The sequence below is a fragment of the Martes martes genome, assembly GCF_963455335.1.
Source record: "Martes martes genome assembly, chromosome: 16".
NCBI classification, from domain to species: domain Eukaryota; kingdom Metazoa; phylum Chordata; class Mammalia; order Carnivora; family Mustelidae; genus Martes; species Martes martes.
The window spans coordinates 7,614,095-7,631,053 of record NC_137904.1 but is presented as its reverse complement, the minus strand read 5'-3'; the positions used below and the strand labels follow the sequence as shown (position 1 = coordinate 7,631,053).

General features: G+C 53.6%; 2 protein-coding genes across 7 annotated transcripts in view; one reads left to right on the top strand and one right to left on the bottom strand.

Annotated features, from left to right (window-relative positions):
- Nucleotides 1-1,365, top strand: part of DHRS7B (dehydrogenase/reductase 7B) — a 59,826-nt gene extending 58,461 nt beyond the window's left edge. For 3 of the 5 annotated variants that reach the window (XM_080825960.1, XM_080825962.1, XM_080825963.1), the window contains one exon: nt 40-1,352. In XM_080825960.1, coding sequence (XP_080682086.1) covers nt 40-245 — 206 coding nt within the window. In that variant the 3' untranslated portion in view covers nt 246-1,352. Of the gene's footprint in view, nt 1-39 lie in introns of all 5 variants that reach the window. The other 2 variants (XM_080825959.1, XM_080825961.1) reach the window with 2 other exon arrangements.
- Nucleotides 1,366-4,665: 3,300 nt separating this feature from the next.
- TMEM11 (transmembrane protein 11) lies at nt 4,666-16,959 on the bottom strand. Of its 2 annotated transcripts, XM_080827415.1 has the most exons (3): nt 16,877-16,958; nt 13,643-13,937; nt 4,666-5,581 (listed from the first exon to the last, which is right to left on the bottom strand). In XM_080827415.1, the coding sequence occupies exons 2-3, from the start codon at nt 13,651-13,653 to the stop codon at nt 5,065-5,067; spliced, it is 528 nt and encodes a 175-aa protein (XP_080683541.1). In that variant the 5' UTR covers nt 13,654-13,937; nt 16,877-16,958; the 3' UTR covers nt 4,666-5,064. The 2 variants fall into 2 exon arrangements, with proteins under 2 accessions (XP_080683541.1, XP_080683540.1); XM_080827414.1 differs by lacking the exon at nt 13,643-13,937 and having other exon boundaries at nt 4,667-5,581; nt 16,877-16,959.

Sequence of the window (16,959 nt, the reverse complement as noted above, 5' to 3'; positions counted from 1 at the left end):
TTTGTAGTTCATGTCTTTCTTTTGTTTTGTTTATTTTAGTCATGGACAAGAGCACGGCCCAGGGCCGAAGCCCTGCGGAGGTGGCCCGAGATGTTCTGGCTGCCGTGGGGAAGAAAAAGAAGGATGTGATCCTGGGTGACCTGTTGCCGTCCTTGGCCATTTATCTGCGGACTCTGGCTCCTGGGCTCTTCTTCAGCCTCATGGCCTCCAGGGCCAGAAAGGAGCGCAAGTCCAAGACCTCCTAGTCGCGCGTCCGAGCTGGGGCGGGGGAGCAGCACCTGCCCGAGGCGGCGGCCTGCCTGGGCCCAGCTGCATTTGTCGACACCTTCCTGGGTACTCGTCGTACGGGTGGGAAAGAGGGAACACACACTTCTCTCGAAGCTCCCTGGCTAGCCCCTGCTAATAGAATGAGAACCCAGAAGGGCAGCCACCTGCTCAGGGCTGAGGGATGCATCTGAAGGAACGAGTGTGGAGCTGGCTTTGGGCTAAGACTCTGAAATAAATGAACGGTTAAGGGCTGTAGTCCTCAAGGGCCGAAAGCACTGTGCCTCCTTTGAATTCCAGCCTGAGCCAGCTCCTCAAAAGTGTTTCAGCCTTGAAGACGGAAGACATCTTGACATCACCTGACCCACTTCTCTCATTTGACTGATCTGGATCACAAACTGATGGTTTTGGCAGAGTCCCCCGCAGTACTCAAGGGAGCAGGATGTGGTTTGAAGACGCCGTTGTCCGTATCCATTTCCAGGGTCCTGCAGGACATCGTCCAGCACAACAAACAGGCTTCTGTTTGTTCTGTCTTTCCATGTAGCCCAAGTGATGCTGACTTTAGTACCTAAAAGGCATTCCCCAGTTTCCCTGTGAACTCTCACCGGAAGCCGTGTAGACCAGGCCCCACTCCAAGCAGATGAATTTACTAAGGACACAGCAGCCAAAAGGGAGAGGAAACCCCCGCATGGTCCCACAGATGCTCTAGAGAGACAGACTCCGAAGCCCGGGTGGCTGGGGCGGGGGGAGGTTCTAAGGCTGCAGCCGGCCCCAGCGAGAGCGGCGCCGGTGTTAGCTGTGCCTGTTGGGAGCGTAGCCAGAAGGGTGCCTGCTTCCACCTGTCTGATTTATTAAAAATACGTGGTTGAGGTTGAGTAAATCCACTTCATAGCTGATGTTTAGACGAAACTTTACCTATTATTGAGGCTGAAAGTGGAAATTGTGGCTGTCTTGTATGGCTTCCCCAACTCGGAATAAATATGTCCCAGCATGTCCCAGTGGCATCTTGTGCCGTCTCCTAACTCTGACCCTGTTGCGCTTGTATCTTAAACAGCTGTCCCTGAAATAAAAATGGCCAAAGCCAGCCTATGGTTAGTGTTTGAGGCTCTTAAGATTCCTGGGAGCAGGAGGATGAGGAGTGGGGCGTTAGATCTGGTGGTCGTCCCAAGCTCCCAACACGGCCTGAACATTCCAGGGGCCCAGGGTTGGAATGTGGATACGGACATACGGGTTGGCTCTTCATTTACTACATAAACCATCTACCTCCCTCGTAACGTAGAAGAGAAGGATCTCACTGTTCACATCACGGGCATGGGCGCCAGGGAAGAGCTGGGCCCGTGACAGCCGTAGTGGCCACTCCGAAGCCTACTCTGAGACTGACTAAAACTGCCAAGTGCATAGCGGGTCCTCAGGAAGAGGCAGCTGGGCCTCTAAATGGGAATGAGAGAACATCTGTCCTTGGACACTCAGTTGATGGGCACTTTCACTGGGGCCCAGATCCAGGTACTGTCCTTTCCTTTTAAACAAAATGGGCAGCAACTGGAGACCAATGTGACCTGGTGTCCTCTAAAGGACACATGCTGAGCAGCCACACAGTGCGTCATCAGAACATGGCACCAAGTCCGCTGCTGGGTGGTTGCCTTGGGGGCCACTGGGACAGCGGTGGAGCCTACCGAGCCCCAGGCCAGGCACGGGTCAGTACGCAGAGCCTGGAGCAGACACGAGGGGTCTCTCAACCTACACACGACACCCGAGCCAGATCCCAAACCACTGATGTTTATTTACCTTGTATTTTTTAGACTCACGCTCACTTTCTTAAACTTACTTTAGAAACTTTACATTCTACCGTATAAGTAGCAAATGCAGCACAACCAACCATTAAAATCTGGCAACCTCCAGCTGGCTGGCAGAGGCTGGGTGTGAGGTCCAGCTGGTCCTGAGGAGGTTGGCACTTATCAGAGAGGTATGAAAGATGCACTTGCACCGCACAGATGCTTTTCGGCCTCAGAAACCAGGGAGAGGACTAATTAGGGCCAGTGACCTCAGTGCTCCTTAAAGTCCACGTGGCCATCTTGGGCCTCCTGTCACGCCGGGCAGGCAAAGGTGGGGCTTACTGGGGCTGCTGGAGCGGGAGCTCCCTGGACTGGGAGGGCAGCCGTAGCCCTTCCCTGAGGGCGAGCTTCCCCCTCCACAACACTGTGCCCTGGCCAGGACCCACTCTTGCTTTCAAAGCAGTGTTTGGATACATCTGCCACCAGGGGCAGTGGTGGTCCTGCTGTTGCAGATTCTCTGTCCTGCCCTCAAGGGTCTCTTTTTCCCCCATTGAAAAGAGACCTCTGTGGAGTGGGGGTAGGTCAGAAGGCTGCACTCTGGATGGGTTCTGCCTGCAGAGACAGTTCAAAGGCACTTTGTGCTTTGCTCTGTAGGCCTCCTGGAGCTTTCCCCGGTCCCAGCGCAGAAGCAGGCGCACTTGTGCTGTAAGCCCACATCAGAGTCGGGAAAGCATAACCGAGTGAGTTTCCAGACAGCAGCGCTGCACATCTGGCCGGTGTGGAGTGGCTCACGAGTGATTAGATGAACCAGGGAGCGCATAGCTGCCTGGGCACACTGCCCGGCACCCAGCAGGCTCCAAGGACACGGTTTCCCTTCCCTTCTTCACGGGGGACAGCTGCAGAACCAGATGTGAACGCTTTGGAGGGAGCTCATAGACCAAGGAGACAGTCCGTGTTTGCCTGGGTCTTCTCCTCTCCATTTCTCGATGAGCTGACCCTTCCGAAGGCTCTTTGCTCTTCTCTGAAATTGGGGCGAGAGCGGGCAGTTCAAACAAGACTGCTGTAATTAGGGGGCTGGCATGATGCACTGACGGACCTGGGCGCACGCAGGACTCGTGTGGACTTCGCAGGCAAGGGCCCAGATGACTTGGCCTTTGTTTCCCACTTGACGGTTCTTTGAGGCTCTTGCTTCGGGAGCACTGTAGCCCGTCGCCGAGGAACATAACCCACTTGTCAGTGACGTCTAAGTAGGAAGGCAGCAGAAACAGAGGAGCCAGGGCCAAGAGAGGGGAAGGCCTTCCGGGCGCAGGAGGTGTGGTCCTGCCGTTCCCCTTCCTGGCAAATTTGGGGCGCGGGTCACGCAGAGAGGCCTAGAACACCCAAGTCCTGCCCTGCACTCCACGGCAGGCCTGAGTCCTCACCTTGGCCAGGGCCATGTAACCGAGGCGGCACCGCAGAATCTGGGCTAGTCCACCTGACAAGAATCGCTGTTTAGCGCAGCTGGAGCCAGCCTGTTTGCACTTGGCTTCTATTTCTGGTGAGGACTTCAGCTCAGCTGACCCGACGGAGACGGCTACTGCTTGTCAGCTTCCAGCCATCTCCCCCGTGAAATCTGATTTGCAGGCAGAAAGCATGGGGCTCCCTTTCCAAATCTGCACCATTTATTACGAAGACACCTACCATTCATGGCAGCCAGCCTGGGAGCCGGCAGTCAAGACACCCACGGGCTTGTGGGGCCTGCACGTCGAGACCCGCTCTGTGTCTGGGATCGCTACCAATCGACCACGGTTGCAGATGGCCAGGCTGCCACGTAAACTGTAGTGTGCCCCCACCATCTTGCCACCCAGCCTTCAACTGAGTCATGAGTATTTCTAGGCCCCTGGAATTAAAGTTACTCCAAGTCTTTGTGGACCACAGTCCATTTTGACGTCTTTTAAAAACTCTGGATCTCCCCTTATAATAAACGGACCAGTCGCCCACTTGAGCTCCTCGATGCCTTCCCATGTTCTCATTATTCTCTGGTATCAGATCTTCCCGATGTGACCTTTAAAACTAGTTTGCTTCTTAAAGACGGACCCTTCAGGAGGAAGTGCCATGTAGCTCCTCAGGGAGGACTGAGGGCAGGTCTCAGGAAGGTTGCAGACAAGGCGGGGGACCTGACAGCTGTGTGGAAGAGAAGATCTTTCATTTACCCAACACCTCCGAGGGATGTGGAGGACGGTGTGCGATAGGCCTTCTGCTGGGAGGAAGGGGCGCGGGACAGGCTCGTGTGGAAGGGGAGCGGCGGGAGGGGCACTGGGCTTGAACTCAGGGTCCACATCAGGAACAGCTTCGATGCTTTGAAAAAAATGCGGCCGTTCCCCTGTGGGGCCTTCTAAATCCAAATCTACACAGGAGGTTCCAGGCCCGAGTCCTCCATGTGGCCCCACACGGAAACCCAGTGACCTCTAGGCCTCATCACGGGATCCTACCGTGGCCCCGAACGGCATTTAGCAGTGCTGGCCTTGAAAACGAGACCAGCGTGAGAGGTGAGACTGCTCTGGGGGGGGGCGGGGGGCGGTCCGTGCCAACCTCACTCAAAGGCCTGTTCCTGCTGCGGGCAGTCAGGGAAAGAGAAGACACCTGAAGTTGAAATTCTCATAATTTTAATGGTCAATAGCTTGTGGTTGGCTCTGGATGGTACAGTTAAACAACAGACTTAAAGACCTCCCCCCCAACCCCGCAAGCGCATTCACACCCCCTCTGTAGCGTTGCTGCCATCAACATTCTGCCACCCGCTCAGACTCCCACAGCTCAGACCCCCTGCGGGTTACGGGAATCCACATCTTAGTGTAATGAGCTGAAAACCCTTGGTACGCCTGTGATCTGTGTTATTTTTTTTTTTTTTTTTTTAAATAACAACTATTAAACCAAACCCCTTCCCAGGCTCCGCCGCCTCACAGAGCAAAAACTGTTGCTGTGGCCACCTGACTCCTCGGGTCGTCTCTCGTGGGCTGGGTCATTTGCTTCTCTCCCCGTCCTACTGCAATCATACGGCGTAGAGTTCGTAAATCTTCTTTACACAGTACACCAGGGCGGCCAGTGCTATCGTGTTGTGCAGTCTCTTTCTGTGCAAGTCGTCCTTCCGGACCAGCACCACCGGGGTGGAGGAAGTGAGTGTGTGCAGGGGCAGGCGGGACAGTTTGTAAGCGTCGTACTCCACCTGGTACTTGCAGCAGGGGTCAAACTGCCAGGAGATGCCGTAGAGGGTGCAGCAGGCCAGGCTGAGCACGCCGGCGGGCAGCGAGATGTAGTGGGAGTAATCCAAGGGCAGGGCCAGCGGGGTGAAGAGGCAGGCGGTGCCCGCCAGCACGGTGGTCTTGTGCAGGCAGTTGCCCACGGTGATCCAGCGGGCCGTCTCGTCGCCGATGCGCGTGGGCTCGATCACGATGTACTTGTACTGCGCTTCCAGCGCCTGCTCCAGCTCGTACTCGAACTGGTCTTGGGCGTTCTCCCCGTTGTAGATCTCGTGCACGATGTAACAGTCTGTGGCCGACAAGCTCACCCTTGGGGAAGGGGGGGAAAGAGGAGACAGTGAGACCGCTGAGAAGCACGTGCCCCGCTTCCGTGCCATGACACTGGGGACAAGTCCGTGGCCGCAGCCTGGGCGCCCGGCTCAGCAGACAGCCTGAGCTCTCGAGGCCACCACGTCTCGCTTATGGTCTTATTGTCCCTGGAACCCAAGATACAAAGTAGTCACTGAAGAATTTTTTTTCTCCTGAGAGAAAGTGGCAAAATGTAGAGAGACACAGGAGGAGCACCCAGATCTCTAAGGGGATGACCGCCAGCGACGTGCACCGGGCCTGGTAGGCAGCCCAATGCAGTGGACTGAGTGGACAGAGCTAAGTCTGCAAAGGAGCCCCAAGGAAGAAAGAGTGTTTCGGCCCGGAATCACATGCAAGCAGAGGCCCGAGGCCGGCAGGACGAAACGTGCTCTTGGTTAACTAGAGCAATGGAGGGAGGAGGCTTCTTCGACGGAAACCAACAGACCCGAGGCCAATAGTGCCAAACACCCTGCCCTCTGCAAGGTTCAAAAGTAGTCATCCCTGCCCCATAGAACAGAAGACCTATAGGGTCATCCTTGCCTCGGATGACTGAGAACAAAACTACTCTGGCCGTCACGGGAGGACAAGCTGCACAAAGCACCCCTGGCCAGCAGCCCCAAGAACACCAGCACACAGCTTAGAAAAAGCAGCCCTCTGATCTCATTAGGAAAAGACAAGGCCTCAAGAAGAGTGACAGTGAAATTCAGTATAAGGGGGACACATGAAGGACCCCCAGAGGTTCCTGCCCATTCTGACCCTATGCCTCCAGAACTCTGTATTTATCGCCAGGAAACGCTCCTCCTGCTCACGTAAGAAATACTGTTCACGGGGCACCTGGATGGCTCAGTGGGTTAAGCCTCTGCCTTTGGCTCAGGTCATGGTCTCAGGGTCCTGGGATCGACCCTGCATCGGGCTCTCTGCTCAGTAGGGAGCCTGCTTCCCCCCATCCTCTGCCTATTGGTGATCTGTCAAATAAATAGAATCTTAAAAAAAGAAAGAAAGACTGTTCACAAAGACCCACTTCAAGTGGCTGAGCTGATCCAACTTCCCCCCTGGGACTAGGGATGGGTGACCTGACCCTCACTGGCGGAAGACAAATCTGGAGGCTCAGGGACGACTCAGCTGTGAATCAAGGCCACAAAGCTGGCCCATGGGCCACAGGGGGCATTTGAGGCGGTTTCAGGATTCTGTTTGACGTCTCTCCAGTGCAAACTTTGCATCCAAAGCAGAATCTTTCCACACCCCTGATGGGCTAACCTAAATATAGACCCATACACGCCTTGTCATTTCCATTTGGCTTGTTTCAGCCTGTCCAGATCTTTCTGAATTTCCATACCGCCTTCCAGCGTGTACCATTTCTCTTAGTTTTGTGTTCTCAGTTCATCCAGTAAATAGCCTACTTTATACCAGCCTCCGGGGGACACTGGTAGACGCAGCTCTGGAAGCTGGATCAAGTCACTTCACCCTGTTACTAGGCAGCACAGAGCACCTTTCATGTGCCTCAGTGAAAAGCAGCCCCTTGTCCCTGGGCTGGTCAGACCATCACAAACAAGAGAAGGTCCAGGGACCCCCATCTGGTTCCTGGTGCCCCCACCCAAGCCCATGCCTTTCTAATTGGGGCTCTGGACCAGTGTGAGCCCATCCTCCTGAGCTCTGCTTGTCCAATGAGTCGCACAGCCCTACGTGCTCAAGGACACAAGGTCCACCGCCCCCCACATCCCATCGCGTACACCCAGCGGCCACTCTGAGGAAAGCAACTGGGGAGCCAGGCTCAGAGTGTCCTCGTCAGGGACCAGGCACATTAAGAACAAGTGAAGCCTTTTAAAACAAGGTCACCCCCAGAACCTCTAGGTCCCAGCCCTCCTTCAAAGATGACATGTTAAGTGTGGTGAAAACTGGATTGTCATGGGTACGCTTTGAGGAAAAAGGACAGGCGATGAGAGAGTGGGAGCACTGAGCGCTCCATCCGGTTACTCCCAGGCAGGATTCAGCACAATAAAAACTATTTTTAGCCAACAAATAAGCAAACCTAAGAGGCAAAGAGTTTCACCCTGTTAGAAAAACAAGTGCTCAGTACTCTCCTGTGGTCACATCAGAAATGAAAAGTCACGGGGCGCCTGGGTGGCTCAGTGGGTTAAAGCCTCTGCTTTTGGCTCAGGTCATGATCCTAGGGTCCTTGGATCGAGCCCCGCATCGGGCTCTCTGCTCAGCAGGGAGCCTGCTTCCTCCTCTCTCTCTCTCTCTGTCTGCCTCTCTGCCTACTTGTGATCTCTGTCAATTAAATAAATAAAATATTAAAAAAAAAAAAAAAGAAATGAAAAGTCACTGGTAATGGCCTGACCGCCCCCGAGTGCAGGGGGAGGGGCATCCTCCAGGAGGGGCCTTCATTCCCAGGTGGGAACCACTTTAGCAAAAGGCACTGGCTGGGAGTTGGGCAGAGGGAACTCTTTATTCTGAAAAAGTAACTGTAATTAAGTTGGGCTCAGGGGAGCCTCCTAATTAAATCACAGGCCCTAATTAAACGGTGCGCACTGGGGAGAAGTTGTGCACTGGGGGGGGTCAGACAAGCAGCCTCCTAAACACGGGCCATTGCTGGAGCAGCTCACTGTGGCGAGCCAGTACTTGGGGCTGCTTCTCCGGGAGGAGTTAATGCGCTGTGTCCGGAAGAATCCACCGGAAGTAGATGAGATGGGAAAAGGAGGGTTTCCCCATTCAAGGCCTCCATTTGGTTTGAATTCAGGGAGGGGAGACGGAGTTCCTTTCAGTTCTTACTCCCAGGCAGGACTCCGCACTTTAGAAATCACCTGGAGCAAACAAGCACACCTAAGAGGCAGAGTCTCACGCTGGCTGGAGACATCCCAGCGGAAATGGAAGTCACTGGTCACGGGATGACTGGCCCCGTGTGCACAGGACCCGGGAGAGGACTGGCTCCCAGGCAGCCCCGACTTCCATTGTGTTCTCAAGCTGTGAAGAGGAGGCAGTTCAACTCACTGTGCATCCCACTATCAAAGCGAGGCCGGGGATGCCTTTCTGGCCACAAAGTCCTTCCAGAACATTTAAGGCAAAACCTGGGTGTCAAGGTTGGGACCTCAGAATGTTCCTGCCCAAACCGCAAATCTACCTTAGCATACAGTGCCCTCTCTGTCCAGCAGACTGAAGCCATCCTGAACAAGCCAAGCACAGAACAGTGATTACAGTATGTGATCTTTAGTGTACTTTAAAAAAGGTATACGTTTGTTTTTAGGGGCTTTTAGGTGGCTCAGTTGGTTAAGCATCTGCCTTGGGCTCAGGTCATGATCCCAGGGTCCTGGGATCCAGTCCTGCACTGGACCCCTGCTCAGCAGGGAGCCTGCTTCTCCCTTTGCCCCTCACCCCGCTTGAGTTCTCTCACTCTCTCTCAAATAAATAAAATCTTAAAAAAAAAAAAAAAAAAAGGTGTATGTTTGCTTTTAAACACGCAGAACCTTTCTGGATACACAACGACCTGGGATGTACGACCATCACTGGGGAGAGGAATGGAGTGGCTCCAGAGAGAAAAGAGGAGCCCTTTTACCAAATAACTTTAGAACCTTTTGCGTTTAACACAATCCATGGTACTTAGGGTACAAGGTCGTGCTCCTAAACCCCCTGTGCCAGTGCTGACATCAGTTTGCTCAGTGAGCTCTAAAGTGGCCAGCAGAGCAGAGCATAAACCCGTCCAAGCTGGAGGCTGCAGGGGTCATGGGCCCTTGTGCCTGGGGCTCTCCAATCGGCCTCCCTCACTCTCCCTTCACCCAGGGTGGGCCTGAGACCCTCCCCTCTCCTCCTCTGAATCTGCCCTGGTGGTGGTGAAGACAGGGTCATCAGCAGAACTCCCAGGGCACACTGGCTTTCCAGTGAGAAGGGGGCCATAATGAAGAACCAGGCCACCGAACTCCACTCCCCGGATGTGGGCACCCTCTCTGCACCTGGCAGCCTGCCCAGCATGCGGCCCCGCGGTCCCCTCCACCGTCGGGAAGCCGGTCTTGGAGGACTCGGGAATTACCAGAGTAGTCTCAAACCCGGGATCCCCAAAGTCTAGAGATACCTCCCCCAAAATCAGAGCTGGGCAAAAATGTTCCAAGCAGCACCGTGTGGGGAGAGCAGCACTGCTGTGAAGAGACCGCTAATCGGGCTGCTCCTCCACCCGGCGAGGAAATATACAGCTGAATCCCTCACTGGTCAGGTGGGGGAGAAAGCAGGGACACGTGCGGACGTTCGGAACGCGCACGGGGCTGCCAGAGATGCTGCTGCTGAGGAGGGTCCTCGTGTGCGAGCTGCGAAGAAAAGCAAGGAAACGATGTCATGAGCGAGGGGGCCTCTGCCTGCAGCAAGGGACACATGGACCAGGGTGATGCTAGTTTTCTACTTAAGCTGAGCAGTGAGCACATGGCTTTACTGTCTCCAAATCACGGTGACACACACGTAAAATGGACCGTCCTGACCCTTTGTAAGCGCACAGTTCAGCAGCGTTCAGTACCTTCCTGCTGTGGCGCAAACAAGCTCCAGGACAGTTTCCGCCTGCACGACAACTCTGCCCCCGCGAAACAAACAGCTCCCACCCCTACCCCCACCCTTCGACTCTGTGTCCTTCTGAGCCGGACAACATTGGGTACCACGCGTAAGTCAAATCATACAGTATCTGTCCTTCTGCAACCGGCTTACTCGACACCACGTTTTCAAGGGTCACCCATGTTATACATGGGAGTCAGGAGATCCTTTCCCTTTAAGGATGAATAAAGAATATTCCATCGAGTGTCTATACAACCTGTTCATCCCCCGATCACGCCTGGGCTACTTCCTCCACCTCCCAGCTATTGGGAATAATGCTTTTGTGAACACAGTATAAAACTATGTGCTCGAATCTCCGCTTTCCATTCTTTTGGATCTACACCTGGAGGCCGAACTGTTGGATCGTGTGGGAATTCTACTTTTCACTTCTTGAGGAACCACTGCACTGTCCCCCACCACGGCTGCATCCCTTTATGTTGCCCCCAAAAGGGCATGAGGGGTCCAACTGGTCCACATCCTCACCAACGCTTACACCTATCTGTTTTGTTTTTAACAGCAGGCATCCTGATGGGTGGTTTTGGATTTATACTTTTTAAATAACAGCTTTATTGAGACAGAAGTCACCCATTTGGAGTGTACAATCCGGTGGCTTACCGCCTTCACTGCACTGTGCAACAGACACCATGATCAATTCTGGAGTATTTCCATCACCTCAAAAAGAAACCATCGCTCCCCCTTTCCTCCAACCCTCCCCAGCCCCTGGTAAGCACCAATTCACTCACTGAATTGAGTGAATTGACGGACTCACTTGTTCTGAACGTTCTGTATAAACGCCATCGTGCCTATGGCCGCCTGGGCCTGCCTGCTTTTGTTTAGAACAATATTTTCAAGGGTCAGACATACAGTAGCAAGTTTATGACTTTCACATGTTAGAAACATACTTTTGATGTGTTTAACATACAGTTTTTAAAAATCCAAGACAAAATATCTGGAGGGAAGTATCAAAGATGCTGGACACTAAGAAAAGTCAACAGGGGTTTTCTTTGAATGGTGGCCTAACAGGTGACTGACATTTTATTTTCCTTCATAGGTTTCTGTACTTTTCAAAAACAGAAAACAAATACACATGTGCTTCTTTTATAATGCAGAAATGAATCGCTAGCTTTCTGTCAAAAAGAAAACTCTTGTTTGACGGCCCTGTATCCCTCAGGGTGACGAGACTGCACAACCAAGGCAAGCAGGAGGGGGCCCAGTCCCGGCCCCAGGAGTGACCCCATGCATGCAGAGGAGCGTGTGCTGCCGGGGAACGAGCCCACCACCGCGGGTCTGGGCACAGGCAGCATCTCATGGCTGGGGTATTCCGCTGGTCTCAGCCCTCTGCAGTCCTGCCAGTGAGCAGGAGGAAAATTCCATTTCCGTCGCCTCAAGAGAGCACTGGCCAAGGCGCCGTGCAGGCCACCATCACTTTCTGGTCCTGGCAGAACCGGAAGAGGCTAATCTAACAGCAGCGGAAGCACTTGCTTTGGGCTCACTTCCTGGCAGGCCTGGGCTGGGAGCTCCGGTCTGAAACACAAAGGATGTCACCTCGGAGCTCTGGGAGGCAGACTGTGTTTTCACTCACCCAAATGTGACAGGTCACCAACACACAGTAGTGGAAGCACATTTGAAATGAGTGGCAGGAGAAGAACAATTACAGTAATTAAGATGATGCGTGGGTGAAAAATTAAACTAGGTCCATATGTCAGGTTGCTTTCCACCCGGTAAGCATATGGCCACTTCATTACCTGTGCTCTGGGAGGTGCTGGACTTTACCTCGACCCCCCAGTTGTAGAACACACTTCTGGCTAACCAAAAATTGCCTCCTCGGGAGCCAAAGAAAGCGGCAGGATTCTTTGTTGTGGCTTTAAAGGCCAATCCGGACAGCAAGGCACAGGCATGTAGCCCCGAATGTTGAGGATGATTCCAAACAGGCCGAGGACTTCTTCCCCGGTACTCCGGAAACTGCACAGTGCTCTGCTGCGGGAGTAAGAGCACTGTGCACTGAGGAGGGGGTGTCCAGAGACCTGGATTCTAGTTCCCGCTCGGTAACTTGCTGGCTTTGTCGCCAAGGGCAAAAGCCCTTGCTGCTCTAAGCCATGTTGCCTGGGGTCAAACAGGGCAAAGCTCTAGCTCTTCCCAAGTGAGTGCCACAGCGAGGGCAGAATGGGGTTGGCTCTGCCAACCCAGGTGACAGCTGCAAAACACACCCCAGTGTAAGGCCCACGCAGCTGTTTGTAAATTTAAATTAACTAAAACCATCAAGTACAAAATCCACTTCCTTAGATGCAGCGGCCATACCTCGAACCGTCTGTGGCCACCTGTGGCTAATGGCTACCCTAACGGACAGCACAGAGACAGGACATTTCTGTTATGGCAGAAAATCCTACAGATCAGCCCTGAGCTGAAGGTCTCCTGTGACTCTACTGAGCTTACTGGCTCTCCCCAGAACTCTGTGGCCCATAACACCGCCGCTGGTGGCAGGGACAGAACAGAGCGGCAGCTGGGAGGTGCCCGAGGGTTCGCTCTGTGGCGGACCTCCCACCTCCTCCCACTGCCCCCACTCACCGAGGCCCTGGACAGAGAAGCCCAAATCCGGCCTGGCCTCGGCCTCCGCGCCCATACAAGAGCATCCTGCCCTTCGCAAAGCTGGGCCCGAGCCGGAATGGGACCTAAAGCACGGAATCCCCGAGGCACAAGGTATTGCTGCTGGAACCAGACTGCTCCAGTCAATCCAGGAAGATGGAAAGTCGTGCCTTAAGAGGATGAACCCCAGCAGATGACTTTAACTTGCAATATCCAATTTCCGGGATCAGAACCTGTGGCCGAGTACGCCGACTCCACCTTCTGGTAGGCAGCTGGGGAAGACCCACACACCCAGACTCGGGCGTGGATGCCTACCTGTGCGCCTCGGCCACGGCCAGGAGGAAACAAACATTTTCACCACACACCGGAGCCAGAGAGGCAGTTTTCCAAGAGAAAAAAAAAGTACCCCCAGGCCACTAAGGGTCCTCAGCTCTAGAAGGAAAAGCTAAGATCAGAATGAGGAGAATGGCACTCCCGGAAAGTGAGCCACCTGCCTTCATGGCTTGTGGCCCATCTGTTCAACTGGACCGGGACTAAACCCTCCACCAGCCATCCAGGACCACAACTCTCCAACTCACATATTAAAGCCACACTGTCAGAACAGCATGACCGAGTCCTGGGAAAGAAGGTATCTGGTACAGAAGGAGGAAGACACAATCCCACAGACCTGGCTGCCTAAAAACACGGGCAGGTGGCCGCACAAGCCAGGGGTTCCCCCGAACACCTGAGCATTTAGTACAGTATGCCCGGCCCTCTGGACACCCCAGGTCTTTGAGCAGCGCTGCTGCCTTGCAGCATGATGAGTATCAGATCAAGCACATGTTCACATGATGGGAAGAGCGGGAGCTCAGAGTACGTGGCTATACTCACATTCCAACCATCACGGAGAGCTCAGGGACGCTCAGAGGCCCTGAGGGAGTGAAGACAAGCAGCCCAAGTAGGACAGGCGGGACCGTCTGGGAGCTGGTCCGGGGCGGCACCCAAGTGGCAGAACACACAGATACCTGCACTGTGCCTTCCTAGATGGGCAAGTGTGTCTCAAAGACGCCGACAGGCCAAGTGGCAATCTGTTTCGTGTGCTCGCTGCCAGTGTGCTGAATTCTGGACAAGAATTCAGGTTACAGCTCAGAGTCTGATGTTCTTCATTACAAACACTGTTGAGTCCCTGGATTTAACGGAGTGGAGAGAAAAATCAACATGCGAGCAGCTAGCATTTTGCTATTTCCACCCCTCTCCTCCTTTAGTCTAGACCAGCGCTGTCGCATCACTAGAACTTTCTGCAGTGACGGAGGTGTTCTAAATCTGCCCTACCCAATGTGGTAGCTCCCCAAACCCCATGTAGCTGCTGAGCCCTTGAAATGGGACTGACTCGTATGACTGAGAAGCTGAATTTTTTCATCTTCTTTTTATTTAAATATTTTTTTAAGATTTTTTTTAAGTAATCTCTACACCCAATGTGGGGCTCAAACTCACAACCCCAAGGTCAAGAGTCACACGCTCTACTGACTGAGCCAGCCAGATGCCCCTATTTTTAATGAATTTAAATTTAACTGCCACATGTGACTAGTGGCTACTGAATGAACGCAGCTCTTGACTCAAGAACCAGGTAAAGAATTCACACATCGTGTATTCTGATGTCAGAAATTGTGGTGGACGGTACAGTCCTGGGCAGGGCCTTTAAGTACAAGTCATGCTTGGGAGTTTGCAGCCACTTGGCAAATCTGGAAAGTCTGCCCAAAGTGTTGCTCTGCTCCAGTTCCTGCCCCAAACCAGGCAAAGTGTCCTTTGCTTTCAGCATAAAGCAGACTCCAACTGGGTATGTCAGGTAATTCTGGAAAGTGGTCTTCCAATGTGAAGCTGAGATTTGGGTCAGCACAGATGTGACATGGAACAAACTCATTTAAGAGAGCCATAAACACCCTATTTCAGTCCTAAGAGCCAATAATATGCTTGGGCCTCTTAATCTACGGTGCTGGGCAATCAATTAATCCAGCCCGCCCCTCCCGAACAGTCTTTCCACCCACTGAGCAGGAATGGAGGTGTGCCCAGAAGTTAGCTAGCTGGCCCGGCAGCGGGTTATGTTTCCATCCCCCTGCTCAGCGTGGGAGGATCTTAGGGAAACTGGGCTCCGACGAATGACTCCTCCAACAGAGCCAGGCTAGGGCCTCCCCACAAAAGCAACTAGAAAGGTTCTCCAGCCACACACCATGATATCTGAAGGAAGAGAGATGGGGCAACCCGAACCATAAAATCTGCTGCCCCATTCCTGGGGAATCGGCATGTGCAACCAGAGCCTTCGGCTCCAGGCCAAAGGTTGCAACCTGCACACCTAGGGAGAGTAGGCAGGTAACTGCAGTGAGTCAAGCTGTCAGGTGAGTAATGAAGTAGAGAGCACTTGCCCTGACCAAAAGCAGTCCGCCACCACTCAGCTTTTCAAGGAGAATTTTACGTGAAATCTTCCAACTTTTAAGTATTGGCAACTGATTTAAATTCTTTTTAAAACCTGAGGATCGACAGTCAAGGGCTGGATTCAGCCTATGGGCTGCTAGTCTGCAAACTCAGTTTTGAATTAATGCCTGTCTCCAACCAAGGAGGTAAGATCCCCAGTATCTGATTTCTTAGATCAATAAAAGCTTAACTTGTGCTGGCACAGCCCTTGTATGGTGTCTGGGGCATTCCCATTTGGCCCTTCCAGCTGTTTTTATCCAGTAAGGAGAAATGCCTTTCTCTCGGCTACTCTGGCTTTTCTAAGCAGGATTAATGGTCGCATTTAAGATCCTGAAAACGTTTGCCAGGTTTAAAGGCCATCGAGGTCACTTCTTTAACTTCTTCCTATGGTTTGATCTAAGAAATACCATATGGGAGTTGGAAAAACAAAAATATCTGCTTGCCATTCACTGCTTTTCCACGGAAGAGGAAATGCAGAGCAGACAACGCTGGATAACTCTGAGCTTAAGATAGCTGGCCTACCACAACTACCAAACAGGAAGACTCTTCCGAGCTGGGAAAACCATCTGCAGGCAACAGCAATGCATACGTGATGGAATCAAAGAAAAGGAATAATGAGGATAGTTGGGCGGGAGGGGGGGAGGGGGCGGAGGGGATGGGGGAGACACTGTTCTGTTTAATAAGCCTCTCCAAAGAGACAAAACACACAAACACAAACTTTCTTGCTGACCTCGGCTATACCAAGCAAGCCATAACAAAATGGGCAGAGCAGCTGAATTCAGGCGACTCCACCAATACACATCCTTCCCCAAATTTCTAGTAGCTGAACAGCTTCTAGTGGCTTCTAGCTGAAACTGCTTTCTCGAAGAACCGTAACTTCAACCCGAAACACAAAAACTCTAACAATCTCATCTTCTAGACATCAGTTCTCCAAATCGGGATCCACCTCGGAAGAAACAAGCCCCTAGTTCCCTACCCACTCATCATTCATTAAGAAAGGTCACTTTAAAGGACTTCCACGGCAGGGGCGCTTGCAGAGAACCCTCGAAAAGTCACAAGAATCGGAAGGTTCGAGGAAGCGGCCGGCTCTCGGCCCGGGAGACACACTGGGGAAGGTTAAAGCTATCCTGATAAACGTGCAGACGGCACTACCCTCCTGCAGCTGGCCCACTCCGTGCAGGCTTCCCTTCCTTTTCCTTCCCGGGAGCCATTCCTCATCACGTCAGGGGTCGCGGCCGAAATGGCCACACTCGTGGCCAGGCAGGACGGGAGCTTCGGACACTGCCCGACCGCGGGATGCTAGGCGAGTCCCTTGGGCCTGCGCGGGGCTCCCGGTCGTTCCCGCGTGGGCCGGCCCCGGCCCCGTCCCCTGTATGGCCGCGGCCCACCTCTCCCGTCCCCGCATCGTCACCTCCCCGGAGCCCTACGTGGAGGCCGCTTCAGCCGGGCTAGAGCGGGCGCCGGATCCCACCCAGATCCTGGATCGGCCAGAGCAGGAACCCCGCGTGCCTCGCAGGAGTACGAGGAGGGCGGGTGGGCGAGAAAGGGGAGCCCGGGGACAAAGGCAGGGACAGCGGTGCAGCCCCAGGAGGCCTCACTGGCTTCCAGGCTCCTGACCCACTCGCCCTGGGAAAGCAACAGGCCCCCGGATCTCACCTCTCTCGGGCGCTGCCGCCACTGCTGCCCGGGCCAAGACGCCTCCTTCCCCAAGCGGCCATCTTGGAGACACTCAGCTCGCA

What these genes read in the sequence shown, in the direction of transcription:
- TMEM11 (XM_080827414.1), bottom strand. Translation starts at nt 16,938, where the DNA reads ATGGCCGCTTGGGGAAGGAGGCGTCTTGGCCCGGGCAGCAGTGGCGGC. An exon ending in GGCGGCAGCGCCCGAGAGAG is followed by an intron (nt 5,582 to 16,876) that starts GTGAGATCCGGG and finishes CCCTTCCCCAAG; the next exon opens with GGTGAGCTTGTCGGCCACAG.